General features: G+C 38.3%; 1 protein-coding gene across 1 annotated transcript in view; it reads right to left on the bottom strand.

The window, feature by feature from the left end:
* The window catches only part of ROBO1 (roundabout guidance receptor 1), a gene marked incomplete at its 5' end in the record, with an annotated part of 534,368 nt that overhangs the window by 22,410 nt on the left and 487,013 nt on the right, over positions 1-24,945 (bottom strand). Inside the window, 7 exons of the mRNA XM_065420893.1 lie at positions 1,217-1,626; positions 5,920-6,171; positions 7,356-7,500; positions 10,034-10,141; positions 12,733-13,068; positions 16,962-17,116; positions 20,869-20,911. Of these exons, the coding sequence (XP_065276965.1) occupies positions 1,217-1,626; positions 5,920-6,171; positions 7,356-7,500; positions 10,034-10,141; positions 12,733-13,068; positions 16,962-17,116; positions 20,869-20,911 (1,449 nt within the window). The remainder of the gene's footprint in view (positions 1-1,216; positions 1,627-5,919; positions 6,172-7,355; positions 7,501-10,033; positions 10,142-12,732; positions 13,069-16,961; positions 17,117-20,868; positions 20,912-24,945) is intronic.

Raw genomic sequence — 24,945 nt, 5'->3', positions numbered from 1 at the left:
AACCACCATGCTTCAGGGAATAAACCAATTGTTAGAAAGTTCCCTCAGGACATGTTATCCCAAACTGCCTGCTTCTTCTGGACTTCTTGTGCCTTCTCCTGAAGCATTTGGTATTGGCCACTGTAGGAGACAGGATACTGGACTAATGCAGTATGATAATTCCTGTGTCCTATACATATGATGTGCTAGGGGTGATTTTGCACAACAGAGAAATTTAAGATTGAGCTTTCTATGTTTGATTTCATTTCTAGGTACACACTATACCCTTATATCCTTATACTGTAACATTTAAAAACAAAGACAAAACTGTTCAACCATTTTTAAGTTTGCAAATGGCTCCCAAATGGAGTTCATGTAACTGCATGTATTTTCAGTTCAGAGCACACTAGCATGCCTGAGTTATAATAGTCAAAGAATATGGATGTTGTTGTTTTAATTCTTGTTTTTTCTTCCCCTCTGACAGACCATTGTCCACATGAGCCTTTATCCTTATCACTGACCTGGCCCCCACCCCCTTCACCAAACTCTAAGGGCATGTCTACACACTCCTGTTTGAAGAGGACTACATTAATGCAAACTAGGAGCCTTTTAGTTCATGCCCGCAGCATCCACATGGGGAAGTTACAGTGCAGCTGTTTGATGTTCACTGCTATTCACATACCCATATTCCAAACTGTGGAGCTGTATAGACACGACCTATACAATAATAATTGTATAGGTCGTGTCTATACAGCTCCACAGTTTGGAGAACTGTAATAATTTCAGCTGCATTTGAATTTTAAATCAATTAGAGTTTTTCTTCCCCATGATTTAGCACACAGGTTTCAGTTTTACAGCCACATCTCCGACAACTGATTTTATGTAAAACAACGTTTAGCAGCAATTAAATTTAATATAGTGAATTGGACTGTTTCATTTAAAGTCCTTCCCCACCCCACAACCTGGAGATCTTAAGCAGAGTTAACTGCCTCCCATTTCACTTAAAAAAAAATACACTACCTGCTGGAAGAGCCATAGCATAGGAGATAATTATGTAGGCATGCAAGTCAATTTTCTGAGCATGCTGAATTTGTACAAATTGGATCAGCAGACTGTGATTCATTGTTAAGTTATTTAAGAAATTCAGGGACAACCTTTGGATAAAAGACATGGCACGGTGGCAGTTTTTCTTTTTTTAACCCCCAACCAAGCACACTGTGCCTTTATATGACCTCACCTCCTGCTGCATCCTGCACTTGACGTCTTGCTACTTTAAGACCAGCATATTCTGCTGCTGCAGCAACAGCCTGTGCAAAATCTGCATCAGTAAAAAATGATCCATCAGAAGAGCTAACACTGGACCGTCCACTTGAGATGTTGTCTTCTTCTGAGGCTGAGCCCCAGCCATTAATCATGGACCCTGTTACAGAGCTTTCCAAATCCCCAACACTCGAGGCAGGTGTCTGCTCAAGGCCACGCAAAAGGAGCCTTCTGTTCTGCATCTTAGCAACCTCTATTTCTGCCTCATCCTCTTCCTCTTCTGGTGCATCAGTATCCATATCTGAGACAAGGGGTCCTGAAATGTAACCATAGGTGTGTGGTGGAGAAATAGGCCTTGGAGGGGGTGGAGGACTCACAGGCTGACGTCTGCATGTAAACACAATGTTAGAAATTGTTATTTTAGTTTCACAAAATAACCAGGCCAAAACAAACTATCCTGGTAGAATCAGTGGAATATTTCTCTTACATGCCAACCAATTTGTTTTGCCATTTAAAATTCCCAGGATTTAGATTTGAAAGTAGCAGGATTTTACTTTTTTGCTGTAATCAGAGATGACTGACAGCTACGAAACCAGAAATCAACCAAAAAAAGAAATTGGCCTTCTCTTATGGTACTTTTTGCTCCCAGTCTAATAAAATTGTGCTCATTTATGTATACATCTCCTTATGTTTCATAATTTAGCTCATGTTCAGTTAGGAAAGGGAAGCTGACAGTTTAGGACACAGCTTAAAAAATTACATTAGGAAGTGCACACCTGTGAATGTGAGCAAAAGGTGTGATTGTATATTACTTTTGAAGCTTGCTATTACCAGGGACAATAGGCATCTACAACCAAGCAGACTGCTCCATAAACTATCCTTCTCGGGACTTTTTCCCCACTTATTCCAAACATAGGATTGAAACTGGTCTGGAAGGTAATATTAAAGAGAGAATTATTCAAAATCATTTATATCTAACTTTTGCGAGCAGCCAAATATATCTATATTATTCTTGTTCCTAAATAATCAGTAACAGAGCTGCTAGATTCAAAAGTTAAAGGACTTTGTCTGGGCATTATGGGATCAATGTTCGGTTCATTTAATATTTTGATCTCCAGAACATTTATCTTAATGTTGCTGATATTGTCATCAGTTTATTCCCAGTGCTTTTTAGTTGTCATTTACCCAAAAGGAAGATATGCTTAGGGAGGGAATGACCGGACTTTTGGCTTCTTTTGTCACTAAGGATATCTGCTGTTTGCTCTTGACCAGAATCTGATTTGCAAGATTTCCCAATGTTTTCTATTTCTCATGGTTTCCAACCCATCAAATTTTGCTTTATCATCACTTCAGCAAAATGGCTATCTTTACAAACTTGAAAAATGTTAATTTTCATATTTTTGGCTAGCTGAGTTTTGCCCACCCGCGCTTGGAAATGGGCCAGGTTTTGCTTTTAAATAATTATGTATCTACAAAAATGTTTCCTTTTTTGTTTAAAAAAAAACAAGTTCTCATCTTTCACAACAAAATGCAGAATTGAATAATCTACCATTTCCTTTAAAATATTTTACATACACTTCTACTTGTTGCCTTAACTATGGAAGGCAACGGAAGCAGTGACAATTAGAGATATTTTAACCAAATAATCATTTAATAGAAATAACAAAGGTCATAGCTGAGTGAAAAGAAGCTTTATTCGCCTTTGTATAGCGTCTCATCTTGGCTAAATTATATTGGTTTAATGTGGGGTCCTGGCAAGATGTGTCCTTGTAGTATATTTGTCTACCAGTCTTCTTGTTATCTGGGTTTTGTTACCAAGACACAGGCAACTGTTTACAAACATAGAGAGGGTTCCTGGAAAATCAGCTTGCTCACTAGCCCATAAAGGTAGGATAACCGAGAACATGGGCATATTCATGGACATAAAGCAGCATTTCTTCCACTTTATCCAGCACTACCCTAGATTACAGTGACTCTGGCTTTAACATTCACAATGTCTCCTATCTCACTGTGCTTGTCCATTCTTCCAGAGCAGAGCTTTCTATTTCAATCTGCTGTAACTGTGGCAAGCGGACAGACAACATTACTGCACACAATCATCATCACAGAGAGAAATGTTCCAGCTGTCTGGTTCCTGGGGCCCACAACACACAGCATGGCTGTAGAATCATTACAGAAAGTATTAAAGACTGGAGAGGAGGGAAGCGGGGAGAGCAGGAGATGGCCCCCTCTGTTAAGTAACCTTTTCCAAATAGATTGGAATTCAGAGACTAAAGCTACACCAACCTTATAGATACATTTCAGATGATAGTATTTTAGATATAATCTTCACTACAAAGCTACATGCTCAACTTATTTCTCTGTCAGATACTTTTATTATTTGCAATGATGAATATTTTCAGTTAATCAAAAAATCTTAGTACTTAATACAGAAGCATGTGTGTGATAAATGAAGGGGGAGGGGTAGCTCCCTTTTATGGACACCCAGCCAGCCAATAGCTATAAAATCCCTCTTAGTAGCTGTTCTCTAATTCCCAAGTGCACCTTCCTGGGCTCTCAAAGGGGTTCTGCACTTGGGTGGTGGCCGCATCTACCAATCCAAGGTCAGAGAAAAGCTGTAACCTTGGGAGTTTAATACAAGCCTGGAGTGGCCACTATTAATTTTTAGAATCCTTGCGGGCCCCCACCTTCTGCACTCAAAGTGCCAGAGTGGGGAATCAGCCTTGACAATGTGCCATTTGAAATAAGTGTTCTCAATTAGAAAGCCTTGTCACTCTCCATGTTCCAAGTGTAAACTTCCTTCCAGAACATACTTGAAGTGCTGAGCACACAAAAGCCAACTCCTCAACATAACAGGTCATAACAATGCCAGTAGAGTGGAAGATGCAGACAGGCAAGTCTTGCTGATCATGCAAGAGAAGTTATACAAAACAGTGGCTTTATTTTAATAAAAGAAACTAACATATCAAATAGATAAGAGAACATTGGAAAAGCTAAAGACACATAACCAAGATAGCCCAACTGCAGTGTGTTTCTTATAAGACTGAGTCACTAGCAGCTTTGCAAAGAATGGAGGCAATGGCATTTATCCTCTAGTGATGTTTATCTAACCACCTTTAATAACAGCAAAAAGATGCTAGGGTATAAGCAAATCCTTATACCCTAGCAGTTCAGTGGTGCATCCTTATAGGTACATCTCAATCATATTTCCTTAAGTTTTGTGATACATCTGTGGTGGCCACCTCCCACTCCTCGTGCTGAGGGAAACATTCTAGTTTCCAGGCTGTTGCCCGCTGGATCCTCTTCTTTGCACAGAGGCTCCTGGCTCACTCACAGTGCACCACACTATTCAAAACAGAGAAACTGAGGTTCTGGAACCTGCTACCCAAAGGTAGATTGAGCTGACATCCCCCCTTCTCCAATGGTGTACATGGAAGGGAAAGAAGGAATGAAAGTCATGAGGAGGAAGAAAGAGAACAAGATGCAGAACATGACAGAGGGTAAAAGTTACAGAACACTAGAGTAGAGAGGAAGAAACAGGAACATTGAGGAAACATGGGGGATAAAATTAAAGGCAGATTTGAAGCCATTTTCAAAAAGCAAGGTTTAAAGTACCAGGCTTGGCTTTACAATAAAAAGGGGCAAACTAAAAAAAAGAAAAAAAAAATATACTAGACATTCTTTTTCTGGGAAACACACCTATAAAAAGCTACATTAACAAAATCAAATTCAAGCAATTAATTCAGCAAGATGACACTTTAGAAACATATTGCTTTGAAATAAGCCCAGGAATAAGAAATATGAAAAATTAAGAAGTGCTAAACTGATCTTTGGAACAATAAGCCTAGAAATTCTTGAAAATAATCAAAAATTAAATAAAAATGACTGGAATATTAAAAGTCTAATGGTTTATCATAAATTTAATATATATAAGCTAATGGTGGGGGTGGGGGGGAAATCTACAAAGAATATGTTCCTGGATACAAAAGCTCTATTATCTCAACAAAACAGCAAGCTAATCAAGTGTCACAGTTATCAGAATTCACTTTTTTTTTTTTTAAATAGAACAGAAGCTGCAAGGGTGCAGTAAACTGAGAAAGGAAGCACAATTTCCCTGGAACAAATATAGATCTTATTAATGTTCATCTTTCTTTAAAAAATGAGGGAAGGTGGGAACATTAAGGAAATTTCACAAGCAGTAATTTACTGCAGTAAGATTTATAAAAGGAGGAAAACCTATAGGTTATAGAAATTATATATTTATATATATTCATACACATTGGTGACAAGTTAATTGCACAGTTACTGTGAAATAATGCAAGCTATTTTATGGTAATAATGCAGTAAATCTATTGGAAACAATGGAACTGTAATTATATGGTAAATTGTGTTAACGATACCACTTTAGTATCCTGATGACTGTGCATTTAACTTGTGTCAGCACTGTATGTAACATAAGATGATATACTGCATTTCCTTTCATGTTACAATATTAAAGCAACTTAATTACCTAGCTCTAAGAATATACATAGTCAAATCTTCCCAATTTGTAAATTAAAGATAAGCAGAGTAAATATGTTGGGTGAAATCCTGGCCCCTTGAATTCAATGGGAGTTTTGTCATTGACTTCAGTGGGAGTGGAATTTCATCTGTCACCTCTGCATGTTTGCGGCAACATACCTCCGGTCAGGTTGGTGTTGCATGTGGCTTATTTCCTCCTGACAATCCTGTAACATGGGCTGTAGTTCTTCTTGGGGTGAAGGTGTTAGAGTGGCAGTAGACTGGTGGCTATAGGAGACAGCTGCGGGAGAGGAAGCTGCTCCTCGGACTGGAGGTGTAGGACCTCGCTCATCATCTTCTTCTTCCTCTAGCTCATCCTGCTGTAGATACATCCTTGCAGGAGGCACTGGACATGGAATTTCTTGGTCATAACTAAGAAACAGTTTTTTTTTTTAAAATGAGGACTGTAGCTTAAATCAAACTTGTTTGATGCAATAAAAATATATCTTATATACATATACATAGCCAGGCCAAAATCACACTTCTTATAAGTCCTCTTCTCATAAAGGGCTAGGGGAAAGATCCCGATCCCACTGAAGTCAAAAGGGCTTTGCCATTGACTTCAGTGTGGCCAGGATTTCATTTCCCAATTATCCCATGAGACCTGTAGGTGTCTAAAGTAGCTGCTAGGTGACTAATATGGGTATTAGGGCCAATCAAAGAACAGAAAAATAATATTTGGTAAATATATTATTCAGTGAATATTATTGTGTGTCAATTTATTTGACAAACAGTAGTCAAGTTATAGAACTGGTTGGATGCTACTGAACATAATTAAATGGATAAATTATTTAACAAATGACTTCAATATTTGTTAAATAAAGTATTAGATGAAAAATATTCCACCAGATGTATTAAACACAGATTTAATAAACATGAAGATCTGGTCCACAGAATCTACTATACATTATTCTAGCTCAAATGGTCAGAGATTTTCAAATTGTTAAAACTGTGGAACTACTTGCTTTCTGGATCTTATAATTACAGGCAAAATGTCAAGAACGAGGCCATGTCATTTCAAGAAAACAACAACTTAACCACTGGAATATTTGTATTTAATTTTCATTCTTTTAAAAATATTGAGTACGTTTAGTTAAATCCAAGGGATAAAATCCTGGCCCTATTATTTTACTGGCAAAACTCCCATTGACTTCATAAGGAGCCAGGATTTCATCACAGATCTCTAGCTGTCTACAAATATTGAACTGGTCTAATCGAATTTATTCAACAGGTTGTTTATTATATTGCTAAATATGGCCCGTCATTGAGTACAATGCAAACCTTTGTGGCCACTTCATTCCCTCATGGAAAAAAAGAAAAAACATGCTAAAATCCAAACAACACAGAGCATCAATTGATAAAGATGCATTGACAGAGGCACAATCCCATCAAAAGCCGTTTTTGTATTTTAATAATACTGTATGTAGCTCAGGAACATCCAAAGTGGATTGAAGGAAAACTTCATTACCACGTTGGCAGAACACAAATTAAATTAAATCAATTTGAGATATCTCATCAGCAAAATGATAAAAGGATGACTTGTTTGTTTTTCTTACCTTTCATCCACAGAAAGACTGTAATCTTCACTATTGCTGTGGGGAGGAGGGTGTGCTGGGGGAGGTGGAAGTAGATCTGCCCAGTTCATGCCAGCCTGTTTGGGTACCTTAGGGGTGCGGGCACCCTTCTTGTGTCCTTGACTCCCTAAGAATAAACAATAATATATTTAAAAAAATGCTTTTAATTATCTCCTTTCCCCTAATTACTTTGCCATCTCCCCTGTGGGGGGGCGGGGGTAGGAATCAGGAATCATTCCAGCTCCTATTGAAGTCAATGTGGATTTTACCATTGACTTGACTGGGAGCAAGTTCTGTTCCTCTCTGTATACATAACCTCATAATTGCAGTTTCATCGTAAAACCAATTATTCCACATTTTGCTGCAGTTAATTTTAACCAGAAACTTTAATACAACAAGGACAAAACACACAGTATTCATAACTTAATAAATAGCTAAAATGCAATAAAACCATAAATGAATTTTACAAGCAGTATCATTAAGAATGATCTTCCCACAGCTATTAATTACATTATAGATTATGATCTAAAACAAATGAGCTGTAGACATATTTTCTAAAGTGCCTTTCTGTTATTTAATTGCTGGAACCTAAAATACAATAGGATACAGATATGATCTATTAAAGTTCCACTGTTGCATTAAGTCACTGAATATATGCAATTTGTATATGTCCACTGAAATGTTTTAGGCACAATGAAATTACTAATTTTAGTCTGAATGGCAGGTGGGGTTGAAAATAATTGCTGGAAGAACTAAAATAACTAAAAAAAAAAAAAACCTGATGAAGTATGGTGTGAATGTTTTCAGACACTGTTAATGAGAAATTATGGCTTATAGTAGAATGATGTAGCTTTAACAATCCAGCTTTACCAGCAATCCAGCTTTACTCACCAATTATTCAGGTGCTGAATTTTGACTAGAATACTATCTGTAATCAAAACTAACTCTACATTTTCTCTGTGTTAATTTGTATACTTTGTCATTTTTATTGTTAACTCTTTGAAAACTGTTTTTAGTTTGATTTCTTTTAAAAAAAAGAATAGAAATTTTCAAATGATTCTTCTTCATATTAACTTCCTTAGGTAAGCAGAAGTTTTTCTTTTAATATCTAGCATAGTTTACCCTATCCACATAGTTAAGGATGTTGAAGTTATTGTGTAATTGTGCCACTGTCTCCTAGATTGTGTTCCTATGGACAATATTTCAGCTCATTATTGCTCCACATTGACTGCTACATACCAGTATGTTTTAGCTGTTCACTATTGTTTTACTGGTACATCAGTACCGTATTGTGTCAAGCAAGACCCTAATTGTCCCAAGGAGACCATAATCTGCATTTTGTTCCTTATCCTCCTATATATATATATATATATATATATATATATATATATATATATATATATATATATATATATATATATATATATATATATATATTAGATTCAGCACAATTAATTTATTGCTCTGGTCACGTTGTTTCATTCCTGCTGGAGTCCTTGGTGTAGGGCTATAATTTGTCATTGTTATGAATAAACATATTAAGTGTCAGCACGGTAAATAACATGCCCCCCACTCTTAATTCACATGGGTTCATATCCCCTGAGAGGTATTGCTTTGTGTTTCAAGTCTGAATGCTGTAGAACTGGGATTCAGCAGATCCTGTTGCTATAGAATTGGGCAAGCTGCCCACTGCCAGAAGGTTCTTTCTGGGAATTCTGGAAGTTTAAGAGGCTTGCTATTATTTGGGGATATCACTATACCCCAAATAAACAGTTGAGAGTACCACCCGAAGACAGAAAATACTGGGCCCCATTTACACTAAAACACATTTACATTGCCAGAGTAGTATTAGGTTAGGATAGTTAGATTAAGATCAAACACAGGTTAGGAAAAAGGCATTTGGGCCACCCCAGGTGAAAGCAAAAGGTAAGGAAGAACAAGGTTTCTTTGCAAGGAAATCTTTTGCAAAGGGCTCTTGGCTACTCTGCATATGAAAGGCACTGTGAGAAACAAAATTCTTCTTTAATTCTCTACTGTCTAAATCTGAATTATCAGTAAGATTAGTTTTGATAAATAGTCACTGAGTCGGTGTAAATAAAAACAGAGGAATTTTTTCAGTTCTTTCAACCAAATTGTATGGTATCAGAGTTAAAAAATTACAGATGCAAAATTTACTGAAACTAGTTTTGATATGCATAAAACAAATGTTCTGGTGTTTTCAGTAAGTGCAATATACAATAATAAAGTAGGGAAGGGAGTCTGGTGCCTTTCCAGAAAGGGAAGTATGTGGGTTTATATCCAGCTTTCTTTGAAATTTCTGAATTGGCTCTTGGGAGACCAAGATGTCAAACAGTGGAGGACCCAAGTTAGGAAATCCAAAGTATACTGCAGTATATGGCTTTCACAATTCTAGATGGCATTAATCAACTAGCCGATACTTTATTTTAAGTAGTAAAGAGGAGTCAACCATAGATTATGGAAGTTAATTCCGACCCAACAGAGTTGTTGTTGTATTTCCTCCAATGGGAGATGTGGATGCTCAGCAGTTTTGCAAATCAGGCAATTAATACTGACTACGTATACAGTTCCATCAAATATGGTAACAATAACAGAACCATATTTTATTTTAGCAGACTGTAGCTTGGTATGGATATACTCACCAGATGTACTACTCCCCCGATCTGAACTGTTGTAGGACCCTCCTGTATTCTGGTCATATGACTGGTTGTATGGAATAGTTGGAGCATTATTGTCATTTACTCTGTAATCTGTAGGTTTAATAATACAGTTAATATTCCCTTCACATAAACTATTTCCTGTATATTTCTGCTTCATAACAGACAAAAAGACCCACTGAACATGTTGATGAGGAAGCATGGGCAGGGGAGAAATCTTTTAACCCTCCCCTTATTTGTTTTGCTCCTATCTTTTCCTTTAATTTCTATTACCCACAGGTTTCCAGAGTTTTAGGGCAACTCAGTAGCTACACCAAGAAAAGGTCCATGGTCATTAAGGATATGGCTGCACCGCACCTGGACACATTGTGGTTGGCCTCTCCAAGCTGACTTGGGCTTGTGGTGCTTGTGCTAAGGGATTGTTTAATTGCAGTGTCGATGTTTGTGCTCAAGCCTGGGCTCTAGGACCCTGTGAGGCGGGAGGATGCCAGAGCTCAGGCTACAGTCCCTTAGCCCAAGCCCTGTGAGCCCAAATCAACTGGCATGCACCAGCTGCAGTTGTCCAATTGCAGTGTAGACATACACTTAGGGTGAAATTCAACCCTAGGCACAGTGCCTATGGCATACTCAAGTCCCAAAGCGCACACAGGCTTATGCCATATTTCTGCATGGAAGTGAGTTTAACCCGACGAGCCAAATTCCACTGAAGTCAGTTTACACCAGCAGAGAACTTGGTCCAATGTCTCTATAGTATCCAGGAAGACTGCCAGATAGTGCTGACACAGTTTTTACTATTAACAGCTACAATAACTGGCCTATCCAATTCTGAAGCTTTGGATGAACATTTAATTACAGGGATTTTATTTTTAAATGCTAGATTTGGCAATCAGAGCTACAAAAATTTCTCAGGGATAAAATGTTCATCAGACAATACAATGTTTTCTTGCTTAAGAAGTGTGTATAATTTACAGAAGACTAGCAAGGAGATGAGTTGCTTTTCATAGTCCAAATAAAATAAAGACAAACAGAACCATTGGACATAAAGTACTGACAATGAAGCACAGCATGGAACTCATCAACATGGTTATTTCTCTTTATAAAAGCTATAGGTAAAATTGTCAGTGAGATGGTTTTGACTTAGGAAATAAGAAATCCAAGATCAGACTATTGACTCATAAAAAAAACCCCATACAAAGTAGCTAAGAATCCAGTCCCCATCTGCTGCAGACATGCTTTTGATAATGTAAGCATGGGGAGAAAAAAAGGAGCAAAATGATAGATCCCACACCAGAATGTATTCTGTAATAGCTTCTCAGTCTAGCTGAATTCCACACTTCATGTTGAAGCCCTGCATTCCATGTCTGTTTACACAGAGGATAAACAATAAATCAACACTGAAATATGTATATATGACTGTCAGTGGACAATGCTTTAATGGGGTCTTTTCATAGCACAATATGCTAGAAAATGTGCAGCTGTAATATATACCATCTGAAAGAGACAATGTCTTCTTGGTCATAAAATCCAAACATTTTAATTTTGAAACTGAAATGGAATACATAAGGTCATCACAGAAAAGTGAGTGCATAAGCATTATTACAAAAAGATAAGCCCCTCACACTACAGCTTGGAGCCAGAAAAAAAAAAATTTCCCTTTGACTTGGTTATGTCAAAAGGCGGTGTCACATTTTATATGGCCCTCTCAACTACTTTGTGGGTAAGTAGGTCAGGTAGGAAATAGATGAAATCAACCTTCTGTAATGAAACGTCTTTTTGCTGGACACCTTTTCAATATCACTATGTGATCATACAAGTTACAACGATCTGTTCAAAAAGTTCACAGGTAGAATGGATCCAGTTCCTAGGGGCACTGCTTTGCAAATCAGGTTATTAAAGCAGGTTGCATGGTAGCCTGAAGACTAGCAAGAAATCACATACCTATTTCTTCCAAGTCACACACATCACATTGGAGTAACGTGCCCCTAAGGCCACAAAAGTACATTCTGATGTTTCAAGTTTACACTGAAATCAATTTATTTTTAGCTTCTGAACCCACAAACTGCAGTCAGAACAAAGGAAATTTAGTATCCAGATTTTTTTTTCCACAGCATTCCCTCTGAATATGAATTGGAGGCTTGCTAGGTATAAAGCTAAAATTAATTGGAGTGGTCCATTTCTGTCCCCAGTGTACAACACAATATAATTTTACACAGTTTGATGTGCAAAAATTCCATTTGTTTACATGAAGATGTAGATTTAATTAGCCTGCCTCTATTCATGACTGATAAGGGGATGTTGATCTATTTAAAATTTAAGGTAGAGTACAATGTGACTACCATGCATTGGTCTTATGAATAAAAGATCTTGTCTCTGTCCTAACCAATTAAGCACCTACTATTACATTTAAATTAATCACAAAGCCATATGAAAATATATTTTATTTAATTCTCTTTAAAGTTGCAGCTAGTTATTTGTTATAATAAATTCAATCTTCGAAGGTTATTGGAGTGCTAATTAACTCTTTGACACTGTTTACTGGGAATTTCTAAATCTACAAAGGAATAAGCAAGAAGTACCAGAGAGGTTTACGTTTACTAGTCCTGACAAGCTTTGGACTCCCAGCACCAGAAGGCTGACGATCATCTGATGAATAAACAAGAGTAAAAAAGCTAAAAGCTCTTCACCTTTGTTTAATTTGTTTTGCTCCATAATGTTGTACTGTATGGGTGCAACCTCTTGTTTTTGCTGAACAGAGGGTTTCCAGTGTTTCTCATTTGTATCCCCACTGCTGCTGTTAACATTATTGCTGATGCTTGATTGGATGAGCTGAGTGGTTGCATAAGGAGTGGGCTGCCCAGGTTGGTTGACAAATCTTCCATCCTTTAGATTTGGGCTATTGAAGGTTTTCATCTCATTGATTTTGTTGCTCAAGTCCACATCACCATAAACAGTTGACTCAGGCAGCATCAGGTTTGTTTGCTTGCTTTCCAGCTGGTTGTTGTAATTTGCTATACAATCAGCTAACCACAGGGGGAAGGAAAAAGAAAAGGTCATTCTGTTCAGTTACTCGCTATATCTTCATGTGCAATACGCTTTACAAATATTTTTGTGCACAACTATATGACCTGATTCTGTGAAGCAGAAATGGGGTTGTAATAATATAACTTATAAATAAATAACCCATTGAACTTTATTTACCTTTTAGGTTACTATACAAAAACACGGGCTCAGAGAATTTTGTTATTTCTCATCTATTTCTCCATATTATACAATTCTCCAGATCCAAAGTAAACTTCCCCTGTAAATTCAGTTCTGCTAAATTTGTCCCTACAATAATGTTTATGTCTTTTCTGCTGCTCTTAGGTTGGCAATATGAACATTTTAATTTTTGGGCACTATTATCAAAACAATTTTGGCATCTTAATAATTAAAAACACAATTGAGCATACTTAGGACAATTTGTGTGTGTAAATAAAAAAACACTTGCGAGTTGGAGCAAAAATACAAAACAACTGTCTCATGTCCACATTCAACACACAATGTTTTAAACCCTGTCAGACTTCAGACAAAGGAAAAGAGGTCTTTATGTATTCTTCTCTGCATTTTTTTTTAAAACGATGGTTATACAGAGATAAAAATCATTAATGAAGAGATACAGTACATTATGAAAGGGGTCTCAGAACCTGTTTAACAAGACTTCAATAGAACATTGCATTCTAGCACAATAACATGTATGAGCTTCAAAGAAAAGGATAGGAAAGCATTCTTGGAAGGGTTGCACCACATGCTAATCATAATTACTTTGGGTCTTATTAGTCATACATACTATTGCCTCTGGCACTTTATTCAGTATAAATAAGAGTGAATTCACCCTCCTAGTAGTTACCTTGCCACAAAGTTAGCACTCAGTGACAGTCTCACAGTAATCAGGCTTGTGCTGACATTCTAACCACAATTCTAGAACTCAGCCCTGGTATTAAACGCTGGGTCAGCATACTTGTCCTTCAGGAGCCCCATGTGCTTCCCTGTGACTAGAATAGACATTACTTTCACAGCATTTGTTTCCCTTCTATATTCAATCCACCAGAAGGGTAGTGAGTACTAGTAACAGAGTTAGCAGATCTGTATATATGGTGTTATTAGGAAACCAGCACAGAATGACCGTTAAATGTGTGTTATCATTTACCAATTTGTATATGTAATGGTAATTACATAATTACCAAGAAGATAGTTGCTCTTTTAACAAAATGTAACTGCTGTGTGTTAACCTAGGGACAAATCCCAAAGTCCTTAGTCAGGGCAAACTCCAGCCAAAATAGTGAGTAAAAATTAAGTAAGCATTTTAGGATTTAGCCTCTACATTCTATGAAATGAACATGTACATTTCCAAAACATTCTCTAACATTCACACTTCTTTCAGGAAAAAAATTCTGTGTAAAAGCAGTAAAATACAAAAATAAAATCATTCATTCCCATTGTAATGGTTAAGGGATGTGAGCAGTACATGCCATTACATACAACTTATTCACTGCAAACTTCATGCCCTTCAGCTTCAATTTTTAAAAAAAAGATTTTACCCTTTGATTTATTTTTCTTTCACATGTGAGCTGTTATTTATTTATCGCTCTACATACTCTTCAACTTCTTGACTTTTGTTACTTATTTTTTTTCATTTTTGCCTCCCTTTACTTTTTTTCATGATCACCTACAACAAACAATGTCTGCTTACCTATATAACAGAAAATGTATTTTATCAAATGTGAATTTTATATTCCCCACTACTTTTACAAAGAAGCTGTCCCTATAAAGTAGGGTTCCTATTCAGTACTATACTTATAAGATTATATTAGAAATGTACATGGGTAATTAGTTACATTTTTATATATAAGGGATATAAGCCTTTGTGCTTCAGGGCATAAGACAACTACAAACTGAAGGGGTTAAGAAGATTCATAGATATTAAGCCCAGAAGGGATCATTATGATAACCAATTCTGACCTCCTGTATAACAAAGGCCATAGAATTTTACCAAATGATTCCTGCATCAAGCCCATAACTTCCAGTTGAGCTAGAGCATATATTTTTAGAAAGATTTAGATTTAGAGAGATAGCTGTGATTTAACGATAAAGTGATAGAGAATCCACCACATTCCTCAGTAAATTGTTCCAGTGATTATTATCCTCACTATTAAAAATGTGTGCCTTATTTCTAGTCTGAATTTGTCTGGCTTCATCTTCCAGCCAATGGACCTTGTTATGACTTTGTCTGCTAGATTAAAGTGCCCTTTATTATCAGAAATCTCCTTCCTATCTAGGTACTTGTAATAATGTAATCCATGTGCACATTATTCCACAAGTCTCTTATTAGAAATCTCATGCCTTCCTTTGAAGCATCTGGTACTGGCCACTGTCAGACAAGATACTGGACTAAGTGAATGACCATCATCAGTTTATGGCTGGCCTTGCAGTAATTACATTAGACTTAGAGGGAACACCAGGTCTCTCCAATGCTTTCACATTGCAGGCAGTCATAACCTGACTGCAAAGTGATGGGGAATGCAAACAGTGAAAGCCAACCAGTGTTACTGGCAGTGCTCCATGCCCAAGAAGGGATGTGTCTGCTTGGGTAAGGAAGTGGCCAAAGATTCCCACTCCTGACTCACTGGCGAGCACTAATTGGGTCAGAGTAAAAAGAATTTCAGTTCCATTTTTTTTTAAATGTATAGCAAGTGCTGCTTCACAGTGTATTCCACCCAGCGTGCATCACCAGAGAGCAGGAAGCATTATTCACCCATAATGTCTCCCTCTAAAGTGTTCAGCCACTGACATGCTTTTGTTGCCCTCCTTGTGCTGCCCTTGCTCCCAAGAGCCTCAATTTATCCCTACATTTTATATTTTGCTTTCCAGAGTCAACATAATTAGTTGTTCTCTATAATATAATCTTTACAGACAAACAAACAAACAATATAACACCCAGTCACCCAAATGAAGGAGTTTGCATAGCAATGAGTGAACAACAAAAGGTTTCAATGTGCAAAACTAGACTGGAAATCTCATATGAGCAGACTTTGATATGATAAGGCATTTCTTGTTTCTGGTCATCCCAGGAATAGGCATGAAAACCTCTCCAGTAACATGTTGGCATTTCTAATTTTGGTCCTAGCCAATATTAGGAAGTGCAGATCTGCGTCAAAAATAAAATGTATTTGGACTTTTCAATCTCAAGAAATGTTGAGTTCAGTTTGAATTTTGGGAGCCAATTCAGGTTGTTTCTTATTTGATTAGAATGAGTTCATTCATACCTAGTTTTGCAGTAAGTTTAGGTCTTCCATGGACTAAACCAGGTTTGTATCAATTAATAGACCCATTTAGCTTGTGTTTAAGGTGCAGTGATTCTGTGGGCACCATAATGGAGAGACACCTTGGTGGGTAAACGTGACAGTAGCAGCAAGAGGAACTGGGCTAATAAAACCATCTTGAGAATCAGCCAACCCAAGTTTAGCAGCTGCAGCTGTACAGAATGAAGTAGGAGCTCCGAACTATGCTGGCACATAACACAAAGTTTAAATTATATGTGGTATTGTAATCTACTGGTGAAAACAGGTCCTCCTCCATGCCAATACAAGTTGTTACTGCCTCTAACTACAGAGTCTTGGCTCTTTAGCTCAAAGCGTAGCACCTCATGCTTTTATCTCTGGAGGTCCCCAGTATCAACCTCTGGGCCAAATACTATAGCTGTCACACCAACACATAACATTTTATGGCCTATCCTCAGTTTGATGAAATTCTGGACACAGTCTGCTACAACATGCATGATAAGGGATTAAAACTAACTCTGTAGAAGTATGAATGAGACTGGTTGTAAGAATTCAGTGTAAAATAGGCCTCTTGTTAACTAGTAAAAGTATCTAACCTGGTCGACTGTACGTTGTGAGGTTGCTATCACTGTTTCCATTGGCTGAGGTGCAGCAGTTGATGGGGCAGTCATTGTGGTTGTTACCAGTGTTGGGCCATGTATCTGCTAGCCATGGTTGAGGGGCAGGTTCACTGATGTTTAGAAGTCCTGGTCTTTAAAAAAAACAAAGTATGGTAATTTCATAAATTAAGCAACAGTGTTATTAAACTGATTCCTATGATCTTCTCAAAAGGCTGTCTAACATAAAAAAGTTTGTACTATGAATAGTAAAGGTTTAGGCAATTCATACTTATCACATCTCTTATAAAATATATTTTAATTGGTATATGTCCACTAATCTGGACTTAGTTCTTTGAACATTGCTAATCACTTGTCTTGCCATACAAAAGAAGAAGAAGAATTGGTATATGTAATGACTCCCAGACATCTCCATAAAATGTTGATATTCTTTGGTAAGGTAGAAAGAAACCAACACAATGTTTTGATCATCATATGGGTATTAACAAACAGTAGGCCTTGTTGAGAAAGGGTAAGAATGTTTCTGTGGAAAATTTAGAATTTTATTAAATTTTCTGATTTTTCATCAAAAATCTGAAAACTGAACTGTAGTGTTTTTCAATTTTTCCCCAATTTTCAGTGGCAACATGGAAAAAATGGGTGGGGGAGCCAAAAACAAGTGGGGGGTTGTTGAAGAAAAAAAAAGGAAGAGGAAGGAGGGAAAACAACAATGACAAATAAGGAGGGTTCTGATTGAAAAATTGGAAAATTTCTCAAAAACCAAAACTTTTTTCACAAAAATTGTGGAACACAAGTAGCTCCTACTGAAGTCCATAGGAATCGTGAATGCTCAGCACCTTTGAAAATCACAAGTCTGCATTGCTGAATGTTGGCTGAATACTGGATGATATATCATGTCATCAGCTAAAAGATTTGTATTCCAGCTGCATGGTTTCCAAGTTATTGCAGGTTTTCTAGTGAGACTAAATAAACTTTGATGAATGTTTTGTTGAATCTCCAGCCCACATACTGTTTTTTCCACTGACAACATTGTGCATATTACAAAGCTTCACATACAGTAGTAACCCCTAAAAACCTGACAATTGCTTCTGATAACTAAATAAGTATTTGAAGTTAGGTAATCTCAGCCATTGCTGTGTTTGAATTATTTCCTACAGTAGGTAGGTATACAGAACTAGAGGGGAAGACTTCAGAAACAAAAGGAACATATCTATTTAACACAGGCATAATGGGCAAATTTTAAGGGCTACCATTGTAAACAGCACAAAAGTTAGTCGCTGAGTCCAGAAAAAATAGATATCTATTGTGAAAATATTGGATATAATGCTTTTTCAACTAAAATATGTTAATCCCTTTAAACTGGAAACTGAGACTGCAAACTGCACCAGCAGTTGGTTATGGGGTAACCAGTCTGCCAGTGCCATGGGCTTAAGTCTGATTCCTAGAACAGCATTAAAATATTAATCTGCTAAATATATATTTATTTCTATGCTGTATGCGCCATCTGACAATTTAGCATATGAGTTGATGAGGCATGACTTACTATCAGACAAACCAGTGCACATGTACTAGGCAAACATATTTTTATGGATTTATTTTCTTTGTAAATATGAAATAAATGTGCTGTTATTTAGTTTTTTGGGCAGTGCAGCTGATTTGTCATTCCTGTCCATGGCTTACCTAGTGCTCTGCATATAGACTGAAAATCACCCTGGGTACACAAGGATGAGGTAAGACTCTCTGAACCTTTCAAGTCCTAAGAAGGGTCTCTGTATGGGAGCTGTGGTTGGAACAGCCAAAAAAGCCTCTCCTTTTGTCTCTGAAGTTTCTGAATACTGCAGAGGGGAAGTCTACACTTCACTCATGCCAACCGGGAGGAAAGTGGGTGGAGCGATTGTAATGTCAATCCAGGTTTCAGAAATACCGTGTACCAAGGTATATGGTAATAGAAGCCGCTACTCAAGCCCACTGGCTGGAATAGTGACCAGGAAAAGTTTATGTGTCAACCCCACAGCTCGCCCACTGGCTGGGTGGATGAATTCCATACTCCTCAACCTTTGCAGAGAAACAATTACTTGAGCTTTGTGCAAGGACAGTGAATATTATCCACAGCATTACCAGATCCACAGAAGTGGATGCTATTTTGAAATACTTCACTATGAGTTACGTTTATTTCTGAATGTTAGAAGACAGCACCTTTTATACAGTATGTAAAATGGGGGAGGATGCTGAGCCTCCCAAAAACCTTACAAATATATTTTATGCAGGGAAAGTGGGAGTCTGAGCTTGAAGGTTTGGAATTCAGAGTAAAGATTTTATGCCAGAAACTACACTGCTTCAAAAGTTGATCAAATGTGTTTCCTGTGCTCCAAAGTATTGTGCAACATACTATATGCTCAGGTGAGCAAAAGAAATGAACATATGGCACAGGCAATATTTCCTGGCTCGATCACTTGTAAAATCTGAACTGATGAGGTGAAAATATATTTTTCAAAATACGTATGATGCAATTCTAGCCCTAAAAGGGGAAAGTTTTTATGAGGGAGATTTTAGGTTATGGCATTTAGCTACAAAACTGGGGCAGCACAGAGCCACACTGCTCCAGCAGGAGCATCAGGGAGACTGTACATGATACAGAAACACAGTTCCTCAGTGCCGCTTGTGCAGAATAGTCTCTGATGTGCCAGGTCAGCTCTGCAGGCCAGTACAGAAGGGAGAAGAGTCATTGCCTTGCCTCTTCCCCACTGCTCTTTAGCTACCTTGCTCTATAGAGGCAATAACATTTATTAGCATAGGGAGGGGAAGGACTGCTATTGTGTTGAACAGTCATGCAAGGGAAAAGAGAGGACCCCTCTGCAAGGGCAGCACACAATCTGGCCTATAGTTATTTACAGGCTTGTCAATTCAAAAATATTAGAAAACTGAATGTTAATCTTCATGTCTTCATATGTCTAATCTTTATCTCTATCAGAGTTTGGTACATTCTTGCAAGGTAAGGACTACAGGGCAGTGCCCAGGGCAGAAGGGAGGGGAAGGGGTAGGAATGTATTTATCTAGATGTTTGTTGAGATTTAAAGGCTCGCTACCTTACTGTGCCAATACCTTGAGTCTAATGCTGAGAAAAGGTGTGCTTGAGCGTGATTTAACAACAAGCTGTGCTATTGAAGTGACACATGCATGACATGCCTCTCTGCCATCACTGCTGCTCTGTCCTCTGAAGAAACATAGCAGGAAATTGGGGTTATTGTGTGTTCCATTGACATTCATTAGGCAATAAACTAAAACGTGCAAACACATTACAGTTGTGTCCTCAATCTGGAACTGAACTAGGTTCTGAGAGCAAAGAACTATTTATTAATAAGCTACCCATTTCTCTTTATTTCTTTAATGTAATTCTCTCTCTCTCTCACAAGTGATGATTTAACTGTTTTGCAATTCACTGCAAGATTAAATACAATCACCTTGTGTGCTGCTGTCTTCAGCAAGTTTTTCCCCATGAATGTTTTTTTTTCTTTTGTAGTATCTGTGAACCAGCTATATTTCTTAATCTTCATAAATGCCACAGTTTAATTACTTTAACTCCCTTAATCATCTGCTAAATCAGTAAACCTTGTATTTTGAAGTCAAAGTGCTCCCTCTGCTGTTTGTTTTTGGGTGTATTTTTCTACAGATCAGCAAAGAAACTCAACTGAAAATGTTAAGCTTCAATTTTGAAAATGAACCAAAAGCTACATTTCAAAAGCCATATATTTTCTCAGTGAAATCTGTAAAATCAGTGACCTATATGCCTAGTGTATTGCATTATACCAGCACCTATAAATGTACTCAATGTATCTAAATGTATTTACATCCAACTTATAGTCTGCAAAATAAACCATGTCATTACCTGCCTCCACTGCTTACAGCTTCTCCTCCTCTCTGATAGGTCACTAAAATATGAAGAGATAAAAACAGCAAATAATGTAATAGTCATTTTGGACTTTGTAAACATCTCTTTTTGTTTCCTTCTTACGAATCTCTAAATTTTGATTGGTTAAGTTTTAATACTGAGTCTTACTCTTTCAACAGTCATTCCTTCATTTACAAATCCATACACTATACATGGGTCACCTGACTGGTGTTACTTTAAGTCCCCCAAAAGCTTTATATCACACACACACAGAAAAGAATGGAGTAATGCTACAGGCTAAATTAAACCCTCATGTAACTTTACTGACTTCAAAGAAGTTACTCTAGGGAAGAATTTATGTCACTTTGTTTATTTCATGAATGAGTAGATGATGCTAAAGATGTTAAAGCTTTATTGTACATTATCATCATCTTGATAACATTAAACAGGTACCAAGATTTTGCAGCACAGACATTATTTCCAGTGTAAATGATGGTTCATTATATCACAACCTACTGCAAAATCTCATGTTGTATTTACACATTAATAGTGTACTAAAGCTCTGTGTGATTTTCAGATATCCATCCTTATAAAAAGCCAAACGGAGTGTGATGTTTTACTGATAGACACCATATTCTACTTATGCATCATGCATATTTAAAAAATCCTTATAAATGTATTATTTTCTAAAATTTTACAATTGGATTTTTTCTAATACTTTTTTAGATCTCAAATTTTAATTTATTAATTGTAATAAATAAATCAGTTTGTCTGACTGGTTTGAAATTAGCAGGAAATTTTTGTGCTAACACTTACTAAGAATAAACAGGAATATAGTCAGCATGCATACAGATTCATTTTTTAAAATATGTGTTGATATGAATAGCATGTATTTTCCAGAAAGCATCATGGTTAAAAGTTAGTTTTTAAGAGGCATAAACCAATAGTTTGAAGAGCTATACATTTGCCATTTTTAAGTTTGCAGTGGGTTAGGCAAAGGGTTAAGGAGATTAGCTTCGCTGCAAATGCTGATGGATTCTACAGCTATGCATTTCTTAACTAGGAATGTGTTTAAAAAAGCAGCCAAATTCTGCTCTTTAAAAGAACTCCAAGCTGGGAGTCTGCGAGGGAGAGATAAATGCTTGCAGTGATTACAACAACAGGATTAAAACCTTAGCAGGCAATGCTACAGGTAAGTCTTTTACTAAAGGTAATGCTACAGAAAAAGGCCTGTTACCATTTAAACGGAATAGAACTAACCATTGGGAATCTAATGTATGGAAAAAAGAAAGATTTTTTAAAATCTTTTACATTGTGTATTTCAGTTTTCTTCTTCTAAATTCCTTATGTTATTGAATTTGCAGCTATGACTTGCAATACCCATATGTTCTATTTTCTTTTAATGTCTAGATTTCTAACTGCAAAAATGTCTATCAGTTAAGCTAAAACACACCATAGAGTTTCAGTAGCATGTTGCACTGTGATTGTGCTAGAAATTGTATGTAAAGCTAATTAAATAATAATAATTTGCATGTGTTTCCACTCTGGATGTCCAAGGACTGCACAAACATTAAGGGCCAGGTTCTAGCCTCGCATTGAGTAGTGAGCGAAATCAGTGGGACTAGACGTGATGTAAGATACTACTCAATGTGACTAAGGGTATGTCTACACTGGCAGAGTTACAGCGCCGCTCAGAGAGCTCTGAAGGGAAATCGCTGTTGTGTGTTCACACTGTCAGCTGCCTGCACAATACCATGTTCACACTTGTGGCACTTGCAGTGGTATTCGGAGCGGTGAACTCTGGGCAGCTATCCCACAGAATATCTCTTCCTCTTCTGCCGCTAAGAGTTGTGGGAAGGTGGAGGGGGATTGCGGGGCATCCTGGGTCCCGTCCCAATGCCCCATGATGAATTGCTTTGCATCCCAGCAATCCCTGTACTTCCGTCCGCATTGGGCACCATCTTTCAATGGTTTGTGTACTGCGTGCTCTGCCTCTTCGGTCTGCAGGAATGGATCCCGCACTGTTGACCAATATGCTGCTCGCTCTCACTAACACATCACGAGTGGCAGTGGAGTTATTCCTTAAACTACAAAGGCAATAGCAGATCGACATTGATCTCGCCATGCGTAGTAGCTACGACACGAGATTGCTTGTGGCATTCACAGAGGTGCTGACCACAGTGGAATGCAGCTTTCAGGCTCAGGAAACAAGCACTGAGTGGTGAGATCACATCGTCATGCACGTCTGGGATGACGAGCAGTGGCTGCAGAACTTTTGGATGAGGAAAGTCACATTCATGGGACTGCGTGATGAGCTTGCCCCAGCCCTGAGGCGCAAGGACACAAGAATGAGAGCTGCCCTGCCATTGGAGAAGCACGTGGCGATTGCACTGTGGAAGCTTGTTACTCCAGACTGCTACCTGTCGGTCGCTAACCAGTCGGGAGTGGGAAAGTCGACCGTTGGACTTGTGTTGACGGAAGTGTGCAGGGCCATTAATCACATCCTGCTCTGAAAGATCGTGACTCTGGGCAAAGTGCGTGACATTGTGGATGGCTTTGCACAAATGGGCTTCCCTAACTGTGGACGGGCGATAGATGGCATGCATATTCCAATTCTACCACCAGACCACCTAGCCACCGAGTACATTCATCTGAAGGGGTATTTCTTAATGGTTTGCCAGACGCTTGTAGATCACTGTGGGTGTTTCACGGACATTAACGCAGGCTGTTCTGGAAAGGTGCATGAAGCGCGCATCTTTCAGAACACTGGCCTGTTCAGGAAGCTGCAAGCAGGGACTTTCTTCTCGGACCAGAAGATCACCGTAGGTGAAGTTGAAATGCCCATTGTGATCCTGGGAGACCCCACTTACCCTTTAATGCCATGGCTTATGAAGCCATATTTGGGGCATCTTAACAGCAACAGCAAGGAGCGGTTCAACAACAGGCTGAGCAAGTGCAGAATGACTGTTGAGTGTGCTTTTGGCCGTTTAAAGGTCCGCTGGCGCTGCTTATATGGGAGGCTGGACTGGGCCAATGACAATATTCCTATGCTTATAGACGCATCTGTACACTCCATAATATTTGTGAAGGGAAGGGTGAAAGCTTCACTCAGGGCTGGACCGCTGAGGCTGAATTTGAACAACCAGAGATCAGGGCTATTAGAGGGGCGCAGCGTGCGGCCATAAGGATCAGGGATGCCTTGAGGCAGCAATTTGAAGCTGAAAGCTACTAATATTTGTTGCTATGCTCGGAAATGCAGTGCTTGTAATGCTAGGAGGTGATTGTGACTAGTGCAGATGATGCACTATGGAGGTTTAAGAAAAATGCCTGTTACTTTGCAGGGCTCTGTTTGCTTTCTATTAATGGAATATAGATTGCTTTCAAATCAAAACCATTATTTTATTTTAAAACAAGAACTGGAGGAGAGAGACAAAGAAAAAACACACATCAGCAGCAAGGGGGATGGGGGAAGGTAGGGTCCCAGGAGGATGTGGAGTCCTGGGACGGTTAAAGATTTTTGTATGTCCAGGTATCATATCCAACCTTCTCCTTTCGAATACAATGCAGTGGGTATTGTACTTCAGCAGGGCTAAACTGCAGAGGGACGGGTGTTGAGTGCAGTGGATACTGGGAGTGCGCAGTGCTAGACTGTGATGGAGGAGGAGTGGAATGCAGTGGGTACAGACTGGAGCCAGAAGTTTGATAAGAGTGTTTGGTGGTGTCTGGGGGGCGCATGGGAAAGATTTTTGTGACAGTGGCTACAGGGGTGGAAGGGCGCGGAGCTGCTCGGTTTTCAGTGCTAGTAGCACCTGGAGAATGTCCGCTTGGTGCTCCATAACGTTTAAGAGCCGCTCTGTGGCTTCATTCTGGTGCACTGCGTTCTCCTGTCAGTCCCTCTTCTTGCTGTCCTGCCACTCCTTCAATTCCTGTTTTTCGGCCACAGAGTGCATAATGACATCACGCAGGAAGTCCTTTTTAGTTCTTCGTGGCTGCTCTCTAATTCTGCGCAGCCGTTCAATCGGTGATAAAAAGGGAGGCTGGGCTCCCAAGATCATATGTATGAAGCCAAAATGC

Source organism: Emys orbicularis, chromosome 1 (genome assembly GCF_028017835.1).
Source record: "Emys orbicularis isolate rEmyOrb1 chromosome 1, rEmyOrb1.hap1, whole genome shotgun sequence".
Taxonomy (NCBI): Eukaryota; Metazoa; Chordata; order Testudines; family Emydidae; genus Emys; species Emys orbicularis.
Note: the sequence above shows the minus strand (reverse complement) of the source record. Positions and strands in the feature narration are given on the sequence as shown.